The sequence below is a fragment of the Balaenoptera musculus genome, chromosome 17 (assembly GCF_009873245.2).
Source record: "Balaenoptera musculus isolate JJ_BM4_2016_0621 chromosome 17, mBalMus1.pri.v3, whole genome shotgun sequence".
NCBI lineage: Eukaryota > Metazoa > Chordata > Mammalia > Artiodactyla > Balaenopteridae > Balaenoptera > Balaenoptera musculus.
Genome location: NC_045801.1, coordinates 9,448,230 through 9,462,758, shown reverse-complemented (window position 1 = coordinate 9,462,758; position 14,529 = coordinate 9,448,230). Strand labels below are relative to the sequence as shown.

The 14,529-nt window shown below is 34.6% G+C and overlaps 1 protein-coding gene across 2 annotated transcripts in view; it reads left to right on the top strand.

The window, feature by feature from the left end:
• Positions 1-14,294, top strand: part of EFR3A (EFR3 homolog A) — a 95,434-nt gene extending 81,140 nt beyond the window's left edge. Inside the window, exons 20-23 of one of the 2 annotated variants that reach the window (XM_036830033.1) lie at positions 2,706-2,754; positions 6,235-6,338; positions 6,853-6,902; positions 11,472-14,294. In XM_036830033.1, the coding sequence (XP_036685928.1) occupies positions 2,706-2,754; positions 6,235-6,338; positions 6,853-6,902; positions 11,472-11,577 (309 nt within the window). In that variant the 3' untranslated portion in view covers positions 11,578-14,294. The remainder of the gene's footprint in view (positions 1-2,705; positions 2,755-6,234; positions 6,339-6,852; positions 6,903-11,471) is intronic. The other variant, XM_036830034.1, reaches the window with a different exon arrangement.
• Positions 14,295-14,529: the final 235 nt, after the last annotated feature.

The following is a 14,529-nucleotide window of genomic DNA, read 5'->3' as shown; positions in this document are numbered from 1 at the left end:
GAAGGAAGTTGTCTGAATTCATGCTTTCTCAGCCTCCTTTCTCCCTCCTGCTTCCAATGCCTGCCAGTTAATTTGTCTTCAGGAATTAAAACTATTTGGTGGCCAGGGTACAGCCAATTAATTTATATCTTTCATGCTTTTAACTCCCTGTTATGTAAAATTAATCAGTTTTATCAAGGAATTATCTGCAGAGCATCAGAGTAGTTGGAATAGGCAGTTAGTGTTCATTTTGGAACTTGGGGCTTTAAGGTTGGTTTAGAGTTTCTTACCAGTTTAAGACTCAGGAAAAATCATCTTCCCTAAATTTCACCTCTTCAAAGCCATTTTAATTTTTACACTCCTTACTAGCAAGAAGGATATCTTGCTAACGATATCTTTCGGTGATTATGAATTTGCTGCTATTACCTTTTGAGGGAAGAAATTCATCCAAAGCCTTAGTTTATACTTGTCAAGAGTGCAGTCTATTTTATTGACTGGTATTTTTCCATTTGCCTTTTGTTAACCATTTTTATTTCTTTTAAAAATACATATATAGCACTTTAAATGGTTGCAAAGAATCAGTCTATTTTGATAAAATGAACTGAAGAAACATTTGCATGAAGACAATATAGGAGGAACATTCTTGAGCATGAATTTTACATTAAAAGTTCATTAATACATTTGTTAACTTATTAAAGATCCTTTTGTTTTATCTTTGCTCTAACTATAAATCCTAAGTCAAATATGCCTCACCCTGAGTATTTGAAAAGTTAAGTACAGTTTAGTATATAAGATTTACTTGAGCACATTGGAGTTTCAAACTCATTTACCATTATGGATCTGATTTTGTGTATTAGGAATGGTCGTTGAAACACCAGAAGACAGAATAACAGTACCTTTTAGGCTAAAACTAACTAATTTCATTGTGTGGACAGGAGAAAGTGTCATCAGTTAGGTATTCACCAGTTAATGGTGTAACAAAATATCAAACTAAGAATAAGTGTATTTGCAAACAATGAATCAAATTTAAAAATTGCTCATTTGAAAAATTGCTCATTATTTCATCAAAATTACTTGAAATTGTATATACATAATCCCAGTTAGTCCTCAGATATATTTGATACCTGCTTTTAGAGCTTGTAATGTTGTTTAGATGGAGATCATAGCAAAACTTTTGTTTTCCCTAGATATAACTCAGCTTATTACTATGGTCTATTAAAATACCTGGTTCATTTCTGAGGTATGTGAGTCCTGACATTTGCAATTCAAATTTTAGCCCACCATGAATCACTTAGTGAACTTCTCCTAAAAATTGCACTATATATGTATAAAGATACCTAATTAAATTAAGGTATTCAAGAAGATAAATGGCTAAAACATTTATTTATTTCAGCGGCGTCTCTGCCTCCTGAAATTAAATGATCAGCTTGACTAGTAGAATAAAGCACCATAGGCATGATTCTTTGATGCTGGGCGAATGCATCATCATTATCCAAATTAAGGAAAACAACAAACAGAGAAGAGTTATTAGATAAAGTACTCTAGCTTTTCAATACTCTAGCTTTTCACTTATCCAGGATTGAACAGGTAATAAGTAAAAATTCTATGTAATAAGAATTCTGGCCTTCTAGCTTCTCCTATGTTCTTTCTCCTATACTATAGTTGATCCTCAAAAGTCTAAATCTCTTAACCAGTTGTAAGAACAACTTTGAAGTACTGGATTGCTTCTAGGTACAAATAATTGACCAGCCAGAGCCTAATCTTATATATCTGCTCCAAATGTCTAGAACAAAGCAACTGAAGACTCCCAAGTTTAATCTGACTTCAACTAGAAATATGAGCCCTCAGTAGAAAAACCGAGGTAGTAAAACTCTTGCTGCTTGATTTCCAGCTAAATCCTTTGTACAGAGAGCTAAGGTGCAAAGCATGAAGTCTTTTGCTTTCACTAGTCTTGCTGCCTTAGACTTAGCAAAAAGAAGCTCATGAGCTAAAATTAGGGATGACCAGAGTCCAAGGCAAGTACTCATATATCATTTCTTAACTTTTATTCAGAGATACTATAGTAACTGGATATATTATTCCTTCTGAAAATGTGTTAGTGCCACAAAAAGTATTACTGACTTTTTATGTAAGCACTTGATTTCATACCTTTTACATGTCTCAAAGCAAGCGAGATTTGAAAACTTCAAGTTAAAGGGAGTTTCTGGAGAATAAGACTTGGCGGTTGACCTTAAAAGATCCAGAATATAATTATTTTTAAATGTTGGTTAACTGTACCCATTGAACACTTCCCAAAGTAGTGATGTTTTGCTTTAAAATTTTTGCATTTAAAGTTCTAGATTATTTCATTTTTGATTTTTAAACTGTATGTGGTACCAAAATTATAAAGAGTATAGAATACTTAGTTTTCATTTATTACATAGCTGAAGCTGCATTTATATATAATCTCTGCCTTGAATATTGGTTGGGTTGCCTTAAAGGTTGCTAATTCTGCCAGCCTAACATCAATCTGTAGGCTTCTTTGGGGAACCACTGTGGTAGACCATTGTTAAAACCAATGAAAACGTGGAGATTATTTGATACTGTTGAGTGTGATCACAAAGCAAGCCAACACAAAGAAGAGAAAATATTTGTCAGAGTTCTTAGATGACTTGTAACTAGGTGAAGGTATCATTTATATTGACCGTTCTTAACTCTTTATTTTACTTAAAATCACTTTTCTCTAGGTTAGTAACACTGAAGAAATCACCTTTGAGGCGTTAAAGAAAGCAATTGGTGAGATTTTGCTTGTTAACTCTCCTAGTATTTTCTAGCTTATCTATATCTTGTTACTTGTTTAAATGCCAGAATTAACAGAGGCAGCATGGCAAGTGTATATACTGTCGATTTCTATATAAATATATAATCAATTTATTAGCTTATGTTCTTTAGACTTTTGTAATTGTCCTGTCTTGTCATAGATAATTATTTTCCTCTCTATAGAATGACTTTTCTAGAATTATGAAAGCATATCGCCATGTATTTGAATGCTGCCCTTATTTGGTGGCCAACATGGAGGCTGAGTGAATTTATGAGAAATAGTGAATGTATTTTCTTTTATAGGAGATGGGCAGGTGAATAATGCTGAGAGAATTACATAGAATGATTTTTAGTAGGCATATAGCAGTGTAATTAGAAGCGTGTTTCTAATGGGGTAAGAGAAAGGAGCTGGCCGAAATTGTCAGCAGGCACAATAGAGTCACATTAATCCTTGCTATTTTATCAATGAGAACACTGAGGCAGAGAAATTGGCAACTCTCCTGAGATCACATAGCTAGTAAATACCGGAGACAAATTTCATACCCAGGTCTGACTGACTCTGTAATCTTTTCACTTATCTTTGCATACAATAATACTCTGATTTTTTTTTCTCCTGTAGCCTTTATGGAAATAAATTTTACCTTATATAATTTGCCTCTTTTAAAAATTTTTTAAATGATTCCTTCAATTAAGTACTAATATAAATTCCTGCTAGGCTCATGATGCCTTGATCTCAATTCATTTCTAATTGGTAAAGCAATAGAGGGTGGAAATTGACTTTCACAATAGAGTGGAAATTGGCTCTCAATTTTTAAGAAATATTAGAATAAGAAAATCATTAACAAGGGAAGTGAAGTGCTCTAGTACCCATCATACATGAAATAAAATCTGACCTTTTTCAACTTAATCCATTAGAGGATTTTTTTTTCTTATTGTAATATCAAATTTGCCAAAATAAAATTGAATTTAGTAAGCAATTTTTGAACACCCATTATGTACAAGATACTGTGAGACATTTAAAAATTAATAAGACATGTTGAGGAACTTACAGTCTGGCAGTGGTTCTCAAAGTATGTCTTTGGACCCCTGGAGCTTTGGGGAAGACTCTTCCAAGGGATCCTTCAAGTCAAAAAGTATATTCAGCACAATACTAAGACATTATTTGCCTATTTACTGCATGGATTAACATGAATGAAGGCAGTGGCGTCAAATGGTACTAGTGGTCATTGAATTCTTCAGCACCACACATCCCCAGTTATTTTTAAAAGTCAAGATTTCTCTTAAGAATGCCTTTGAAGAATCAGTATAAATGATTAATTTTATTAATCTCATCCCATGAATACATGCCTTTGGGAAGCACATATAAAACACTTCTTTGATTGCTTTTATTTGCAAGCAGAACTAGTTGGTTTTTTTAAGGAACATCACTTTTACTTAAAAAAGAAAGACAGAAAACCTGTGGTATTTGAAGGGAAGCTGTCACTTCAAGAGAAAAACACCACCCTGATGGTATTTGCTCCCAGTGATAAAATTAGCACTTTTTAACAAAATTAGAATTTTGAAGCTTATGTCTGCCACTGCAAGTTTGACAGTTCCCCAATATTTATTTAAAGACTTTTCTAATGAGATCAGTGATAATAACTAACAAATGTGATTTTAAAGAGTATTTTACAGTGAGATATGTCTACATTTAGCGGGTCTGCATAAATCAGTGGAGCAATATTCCAAATGACCTTGCATGATGTTACAAAACCATACATGAGTAAAGCTCTATTCAAACTGTAGAACAGACCAATAGATGTTAATATAACCAATTACAAAAAGTTCATTAATAAGGTTTCAAATTCCATATTGCAACTAACTTTTAAGAAACTACTGTTTGTCATGCTTTGTTGTAGTGTCCAAGAAGAAATAGCTACAATTCTGTGAAAAGGCTATTTATTAAATTACTCTTTCCCAGTCCATACCTGTGTGAGTTTAGTTTTACTTTATATACTTCAACCAAAATAACATATTGCAGTGGATTGAATGCATTTGCAGGTAGAATCCAACTGCTTCTATTAAGTCAGACATTAAAGAGATTTGCAAAAATAGAAAACAATGCCATTCTCTTCACTAAATCTTTTCATTTTAGAAAATATCGTTATTTTTTCATGAAACAAATGTTATTTATGTTAACATATAGTGGTTTCATTTCTTTAATGCATTTAATGAATATTTTTAAAGTCTCTCATTTTTATATTGTAATATGGAAAATATCAAATGATGTAATACATAAGGAAAGCAATTTGGCTTTCTTAATAATTTTTCAGAGTAGAAAGGAGTCTTGAAACAAAAAGTTTGAGAACTGCTGGACTAATGCATGGAAAAGAAACTTGCTGCCTGCAGGCCAAATTTAGGTGGAAGTATTATTTTCAGAAATTGGATTTGAATAAAGACCAGGGATGTATGCTCAGCTTGCCCAAGTCCTGTTTTTCTTACTGCTTTTAAAACATTTATGTTTCCTGCCTAGCCTCTGGCACATTTCAGCTTGTGCCCCTGATCTAGTGAACACGAGAGATGTGATCATAATTCTGTATTATAGTCATTCAGAAAAAGTACATAAATTCGACAACTTTGTTAACCTGCCACAATTTCAGAGGGGGGAAAAAGAAACCTATTTCGTTTGTACCTGCTACATCCATTTTTTAAAACTAGCTAATTGTTACAGTTTGTCTACCTGAAGAGAAGCTTTGTTTTTGAAGAACCTTGAACAGATTGTATTTCATCTTATGAAATTCTTGACCAGGAGAAAAAAAAAGCTGAAGAGTTACTGAGTTGTTACTGTAGACCATCAATAAATAAGCCATTAATTAGCCTTCTTTTCAGATTCTTAAGCAAATAGACATAGTTATTATATGTATCAAAATGACAGACACTTATTATTTTATTATCTCACAAACTTTGGCCAGACCACACGTCATCTTAAGATTTAAAAAAATCCCTTTTCAAATTGTGGAAGATAAATGGAAAAGGCTAAAACAATATGGTTCCTCATGACCCTATCTATATTTCAATCACGCCATTCACTATCAAGTTTAGCAAACTTTTAATTTAGTACCTCATATGTGCAAGGGCATGATTATTAATAAAAGAATCATCCTTCAGGAAGGGCCTTGAAGTTGCTTGACTTGTAGGAAGTTGTCATGCTTCTGCTTTTATTTGGTAAGAGAGACAAAGGTAGTCTTATGAAAAAGGGTTTTGTGCTGTGTAGTTTTTTAATTTTTTTATATGTGGGCTTTCTAGCCTTAACTAAGACACTTCAGGGATGTCACACCGTTTGCTTTTTTCCCTATACAAGTAGTCCTATAAATTACCCTTATTTTTTATTTATAGATCATTTGCTCTTAGGGTCATTGGCAAGGTTCTATGAAATTTTGTGTTCCTTTTAATGGGTCTTTGTAAACATTTATATAGATACCAGTGGAATGGAAGAACAGGAAAAGGAAAAGAGGCGTCTAGTAATAGAGAAATTCCAGAAAGCACCTTTTGAGGAAATAGCAGCACAGTGTGAATCCAAAGTAAGTGAACACATGGTGAAGAGGGTGGGGGGTGGAGTTTGACTTCGTGGAAGCTGTCCTGGTAATTGGTAGGTAGATTCCAAGCTTCAGGCAGATCAACAGAATCCACAAGGTAGTGGATTTGATAGGGACTGAAAACTGAAGACATAGCTATGAAGCCTAAATAATTTTTTTGTGTAATGTCAGCTGATGGGAATGGCAGACCCCAAATTAAATGTTAACGATTGTTATTGCTTTGAAACTGTTTTTGCAGTGGTTTTCAGTGATTTTGCTGTAGGTATTTTGTGTGTCTATCGATTTTGTTTTTACCAGTGAGACTAGGAAAGGAATAAAAGAGAAACTTTACATTAAATTCCAGTGTGTGAGACAGATAAAACCAAAACATTAAAGCATTCTGTACCATCAGTTTAATAGTTAGAGTTATGCTTTGTCCTTTAAATCACACTTGTGTTATTACATATGGGTGTTTGGAAAATAATAGATCCATTCTTAACATTTTTTTTCTCCTTTGTAGGCAAATTTGCTTCATGATAGACTTGCTCAAATATTGGAACTCACCATACGGTAAGAGTTTTGGTACTACAAGAGCAATAAAGCAACAAAATAGAAACTATTAGATCCCTATAAACTTGTGGCTTTTTAGGTAATTGTGCTTTTCATTTAGGGTAAACACAAGATCATACAGGTCTCTGTCTCAGTGGTTAGTCTGTTTACTGGATTGTCTGATACCATTTCTTGTCCAGGGGGCTTCTAGCTTTTCTAGCTTTCCTTTTTAGATCACTTATTCCTTTAAAATGGTCCTATAAGGACATTTGAGTAATTGGAAGACTCTTATTCTAATGATATGTTTAAAAAGGTAATTTCTCAGATTTAACCATCGTGACCTATAAAAACTACAGTTTTATATGGTTCAACCTCATAGTTCTTTCCAGGGCAATCATGATTCTACGTATGCAGATGGCTCGCTTGAATTATTAAACTTCACTTGAGTTTTCCTAAGTCGTGTCTGTTTGTGTCCTGTTATTAGTTATTATAGTCGGCCCTCCATATCCGCAGGTTCTGCATTCGCAAATTCAACCAACTGTGGATCAGAAATATTTGGGGGAAAAAAAATTCCCAGAAAGTTCCAGAAAGTAAAACTTGAACTTGCTGCATGCTGGCAACTATTCACATAGCATTTACATTGTATTAGGTATTATAAATAATCCAGATATGATGTAAAGTACAAGGGAGGATGTGTGTAGGCCATATGCCAGTAGCGCTCCATTTTATATAAGGGACTTGAGCATCCAAGGATTTTCGTCTGTGTGGAGGGTCCAGGAACCAATCCCCTGTGGATACCATTGAACGATTGTATCTTATGCTCCAAAAACATAAGGTATCTAATATCGGTTTTTCTGTGTCTATTGATTATTAAGTAATGAAGCACATGACAGAGGGAGAGAAAAACTCCAGGTTCCACCTAAGGAAAGAACCTCTGCTTATTCTTTTTTTTTTTTTTTTTTTTAATTAATTAATTAATTAATTTTTTTTTTATCTTTGGCTGTGTTGGGTCTTCATTTCTGTGCGAGGGCTTTCTCCAGTTGTGGCAAGCGGGGGCCACTCTTCATCACGGTGCGCGGGCCTCTCACTATCGCAGCCTCTGTTGTTGCGGAGCACAGGCTCCGGACGCGCAGGCTCAGTAGTTGTGGCTCACGGGCCTAGTTGCTCCGCGGCATGTGGGATCTTCCCAGACCAGGGCTCGAACCCGTGTCCCCTGCATTGGCAGGCAGATTCTCAGCCACTGCGCCACCAGGGAAGCCCTCTGCATATTCTTATATTGACTTCAGTGTGGAGACTGGTCTGTGTATAATGTGGCACAGTAAAGGAGCCATAGATAGAAATTGTGCTTCTGAAATTTTTTTTTACATCGCCGTATCTTTTATATTTTCAACTTCATTAACTAAATCTGTTTTGCTTCACACCCTGTATGTATCCTTATAAACAGAATAAACAGGTAGATGCTCGAGTTCACTTGCTTTTTTTTCCCCAGCCTTTTTTCTGCCTTCATACGCAAAGCATGTTTTCATCACCTTAACATCTTATTCTAGGCATTTACCACCAATACTGTCCCCCCAAATAAGCTGAGAATCACTCATTTATAAAAGTTCAGAACAGAGAATCAGACTAAAATACGCAATATACTATATACCTTAGATTCAAAGAAAATTGCTGGGTGTGGGCATTTACGCACAACCTAAAAGTTGAGAGTTAAGTTTTATTTGGGGACCTTGCTGAGGACTATAGCCCGGGAGACAGCCTCTCAGATAGCTCTGAGGAACTGCTCCGAAGAGGTAAGGGAGGAGCCAAGATATATAGGAGTTTTTGGCTGGAAAAAAGCATGTAGTCAAACATCAAAAGATCACTGCCAATCACAAAGACCAGACATCTCAGGCTGATGATTTTAGTGCTTTTCTATGCATGGGAAGGTGCAAGGATCTGGGTGCATTGAAATTATTCCTGAGATATGCATCTTAACTGTCTAGGGCCAGTATCCAAAGAACAGACTGCTCCCTGTTTTCCTCCCTGCTGAGTTCCCCTCAGGGCGCACCACTGTGGGCGACTGCAGTGGCTGATGGCTTGATCTTGCGAACTGGAATGGCAGGCAGCACTCCCTGTCCACAGCTTCTTTGGTGCCTCTTAATTGTAACAGTAAATATCTGCCGCTTTGTATCTGTTGTTTTTACTAATCCTCCCCACAGTCCTGAAAAGTTACGTAGATCCTTTCCTCCCACCCACCCGCCCCAGGTAAAGACACTGAGGCTTAGAGAAGTAAAGTAACTTGCTGAAGTTTATCCAGTTAGTGAGTGGAAATAATCAAAATTCAAATCCATAACTCATGTTCTTAAAAGAAATGTTGCTAGAGACCACCATGTTACATTTAATCACACTATCATAACTATGTGGGTTTAATATTTTAGAATAAGTATTATGACTAATTCGGTTTCATTGGTACTGCAACTACTACTAATAATGTGTATTTATTAAGCCTTACTGCTAATAGTTATTTACTGAACACTTACGGTGTTCTAGGCACTGTGCTAAGTGCATTCTTTCATTTAGTGTTTACAACAGATTTTTAAAATACGTAGTGATTATTTTTACTTTACAAATGTAGAAACAGATGCACGTAGAAGTTTGGTAATTTATCCAAGGTCACCTAGTTAGGAAGTAGTAGTTTTGGGTACCTTACATGATACAGAGAAATGAAATAGACTTCTTAGTGTACCTTCAGGGTTTTCAGTTTCTATTTGATATATTTCCTCTTGTTAATTTGCCTCATTCTAACTAGGAGATAGAGAAAAGAGTTTGTATTCTTGAGAAAAGAAACAAAATAAGCAATATTATATCTCAGTTTCCATTGTTCCTTCACTTTGACCTTAGTACAATAAGAAAAAGTTACAAGAAATGCAAAGGAGCAGGAAAATACAGAAAAAGAATAAGCAGCCCCACAGATGATTGATCCAATTATTGGAATTAGTAGACAGTGACCTTAAAAGAACACACACACATATCAAAGAATTTAAAGGAAAAAATATGTATATTTTAGGAGAGAAATGGAAAGTCTAAAAAAGAACCAAATTGTAGTTCAAGAACTGAATGTTATAATATCTGAAAGAAAAAAAATGTCATTGGATGGGCTTAATAGTATATTGGACGTTATAGAAGAATTCGCATATATTGCTCATAGGAGTATAAGTTGGTACACTTTGCAAAACTTCGGCAGTGTCTTATAAAGTTAAACATATACCTGCTCTTGATCCTGTAATCCCATATCTCAGTATTTGCCCAGAGAAATGAAAACTTAGATTCACAAAAAGACATGTACATGAATGTTTTAGCAACTTTTTTCATAATTACCAGATGTCCATCAACAGGAGAATGGAGAGAGAGTAGACAAATGGTGGTACTCTTAATATAGTGAAATACTATTCAGCAGTAAAAAGGAACACATTTTGGGGGTAAATTTTAAAAAATGCATTGAGCAAAAGAAGTCAAACATAAACGAGTATATCTTGTATAGACCATTCCTATAGGCTGTATAGACCATGTGAAATTCAAGAACAAGTGACACTAACCTTCAGTGACAGCTATCAGAACATAGTTACTGTTGGATGTGGGTGTATGTGTATGGGTATGTGGGAGTAGGGAGAAATTGGTTGAGGACACAAAGGACCTTTTTTGAATGATGAAAGTGTCAGTATCTTTATCTATGGTAGAGATAAGAATGAAGTAATGAATTGAGAGAAGAACATTGGTATCATATGACGAAAGATCAGTTTCCGAAACTGATAAAAGAAAAATATCTGAGTAGAAATACAGGCAGTAGACTCAAATAGACTATTCACTTTAAAAGAAACACAGAATGGATACTAAATCTACAAAGGTATGTGGCATTAGTAGTAACCCAAAATGTGAAAATAAAAGAAAGAATGAATTCCCTTTTGCCTGCCAGAGTGCCAGAGATTAAAATAACAAGAAAGAATGATTATACCCAATATTTATAATGGTGTAAGAGGATGGGTACACTCAGATGTTCAAAGTATGAATTGCCAGTATTATGGCAATGTGTACCAGTCTCAAAAATGTAAATACACTTTGATGCAGAAATTCTGTGTGGAAGGCTATAAACCAAGGAGACAGGATAAAATTATGTATAAGAATAGACCTGTCAGCATTATTTATGATAATGAAAAATGAAAATGAACCTACATCTGTCCATTGAAGTAAATCAATTATAATATATCTATATATTGAAGTACCATGCGGTGGTCATCAAAAGAAGTTAATATATGTATATATAAGATTTTTTACTAGTGAAACAAAGCAAGCTTACATGAGTGGGTATAGCGTAATCCCACTGTAAAAATTATGTATACATATATTCAGAGGAGAATGTCTAGTGTAGGCTTAAAGACAGCTTGGTACCACTGTGATCTATGTGCCACACCAGCTTGTAGCTGGCCCGCAGTTCCGTCACACTGATCCCTGCGGTGAAGGAGACTCTCTGCTGCTGGCAGGTAGTAACGGGAGTGCTCTGTGACGTGAACAGCTTTGCAATTCACCTGTTGACAATGCCTCGCTCTTTTACAGCCCTCCTCCCAGTCCATCAGGAACACTGACCATTACTTCTGGGCACACCCAATACCAGTCTGTCCCGGTCTACGAGATGAAGTTTCCAGATCTGTGTGTGTACTGAGTGGCTCGCGAAGACCTCAGCATAAAGCCTAAAACTTAGGGCCAAGCTGAGTTTTCAGAGTTTACTTAATGTGTGTTAACATACTTCTTGAAAATTATGATGGAATTTATCTTTAACCGAATGCTTGGCATATCAGATTAGATATCTTGCAGCTATATTATATGATTTAGAGTACTTTTGAAGATAGGTTTATGCCATGTTCATTTTTTTTTTGAGGTTCCTGATGGCTTTTAAAATTGAACGTATATTGGTCTCACATTAATTGTTAAATAGTATATTTAAAAATTTTCACAAACATGTAATTTTAAAAAAAATTAAGCCTTCAGAGGGTTGAAGATGTATGAAGTGTCTACTGTATTTCTTAGACATCTACGCAACTGCTTAAAATTAGAATTGCTGTTGTTTTTCTTTATCTGCAAAAGCAAAAACATACAAATATATTCCTAATCCTGGAGCTGCAAAACTGTTCTGTGCCTCTTTGTCCCCATGTTTTAGATGTCGTGGTGGGCATCCCTCTGTTCGTTCGCTGTAACAATATGTGACAGTCATTCCTCAACTTGTTTGTGGAAATGACATTTACTGAGTAATATTCCTAGAATATGACCCTAAAATCTCCGACTTTAAAGTGTCTAGTTCTTGTAATACTGTGTTTTCTGCCAAAAGTTTGACCGTTCTACTTGAGAGTCTTAGAGCTTGCTCTTGGAGTACTGAACTGTGCAATATTTTTTACATCATTAGATGTATTAGTTTACAGACTATGCTTTGAAATTATAGTAGTATTTTGCTGTGGCTCCATTAATTAAATGAGCTATATATTTAGTATAGGAAAAAAAGACACTTAAAATAGCTACTAGTTCACCTGTGAAGAGTGTGTACGTTTTGATTTCTGTTGAGAGCATATTAATTTACATTTTAATATTGTGCGATTTTTAAATCCTCATAGTCAAAAAATGCCCCAAATGGACTTTCAGTTTGTAAGATTTGAACTGCAACTTGTATGCATCTCTGTTTAGGATTTGTGATATTACATTTGAAAAGAGTGCCTATGGGTTTAGCAATCCAGTGTGCTACAGATCGTCAATTTAAGCTTGTATTGATTTAAGCTACCGAGATTACATGTGCTGACAGACTTAAATTCTTAAAATTGTGTACATTTTAGTGAATTCCATCACATGGCAAAAATGAACAATTTTCTTTGCAACTCATAAAATTCTTTTAGGACATTTTTATAAAATAATCTGTTTATAATTCTACTACCTTTTCAGATTTGATTCCCTTTTACATAAAACAATATACATATCAAAAATTGTAACCCAAAAAACAATTGCATTTTTAGCTTTAGATTTTGTTTGAAAAATTGCAGTGAAGAAAGGCATGTTATTACTTGGTGTTTACAATTATTTGGGCACCTTTAGTAGAAACAAAAAAGTGAGGAAGTAATAATAGAACAAGCATACTCAAAATTTTTTTGAATATTTAAACCAAAGTACAGCATCTTGAAACATCTTGCAGGAGATCCTAGTCTTTTTAAACCTATTAAATGATACTCAAGCATCCTGGGTGGTTTACTCACTGTAGATAAACAAGGCATTGTTTTCCAAGTGATAGTGCAGTCACCACCTGGGGGGGTTAAATGGCCCCATTGCAGCTGTCACTGTAACTTTACCTCTTGACCAGGTAAAATGTTTCACCATTTAATAGGCCAAGTTTTATGTTTTTTTAATTTCCCTTTTTTTCTTCTGTATTTCTAAAGAAAGATTGTGTAAAAATCTAAGCAGGGGGACATGCAAAAACAATCATCATCCACTTGGATGTCATTTTATAGATTAACACTGTGTGCTTTTGTATGAAAAAAAATATATAATTTAATAGTATAAGAAAAGAAGATATATATTCATTTGCACTCATGCAAAACAAACTTTGCTCTACAAAATTTCATGTTTCTCTGTGATTTAAAAATGCATGTATAGCATGTAAAGGAAAACCATTTCAGTTAATGTTTATCACACCTCTCTTTTGGTCTGTTTTGTAAACTGTAGATTTGGGTTTTGTGGGATTTTTTTCCTGTAGTAGTTGTTTTTAAATCACAGTAGACTTCTGTATATCCTAGATTACTGAGCTGGTCTTGTTAACAACGATTCCCAAGAAATGAGGGGTCTTTTCTTAGGCTTTCTGTCCCTTCCAGGAGATTGCAGGAGATCCTGCACGTCATAGGTGTATGCCTACTATATTACAGCCAGTTTGGATACTGAAAGTTTAGGATGTGTTGAAATTCACTGTATTGCTATATTTTTGTAGATATTTAAAACTCTTAATAAAAAACTGTTAATCATTCTCTTTTTGCTGTATACTGTTGCTTATATCATTCATTTTTTTCCTTGACATTGAATAGTTAACATTGAAATGTTCCTCCTATACTTGTGTTGTCTTTGCTTATACAGTCATTGGAGTTAACCTAAACACACACACACTAACCTAAACACACACACACTTCCTTAATACTTCTGAACTCATTATCTTTTAGAATCATAATACTGTACTTAACCAGCAGTTAACTTCCCCTTCCTCACAATATCTCTTTTCTTCCTTTCTGAAAATGGTACTAATTTGTTTTTTATTCATGCCAACATATGTACTAAATGTAATGAATTGAGTTTTTTGAAATGTAACAATTCACTGTGCAATTCATATGTAAGCAATAAAACAAAATCAAATTACTTCTGTATAAGTACATTTTTGTAATAGCCATTGCATTTATTAAATTAAACGTATTCACCATTTTGCTTTAGTTAAAAATGAAGAACTTCAGTGAAAATCAAGCTGCCAAATGGATTCATCCTCACATACGTTGGAAGAATCAGAACCATAACTGCAGTTGTGGTAAGATACAGCTAAGATTAAGCTCTTAGTGTGTGCTTGCAAAAGCACAGTTTCCACCTCTGCATCAGTCTT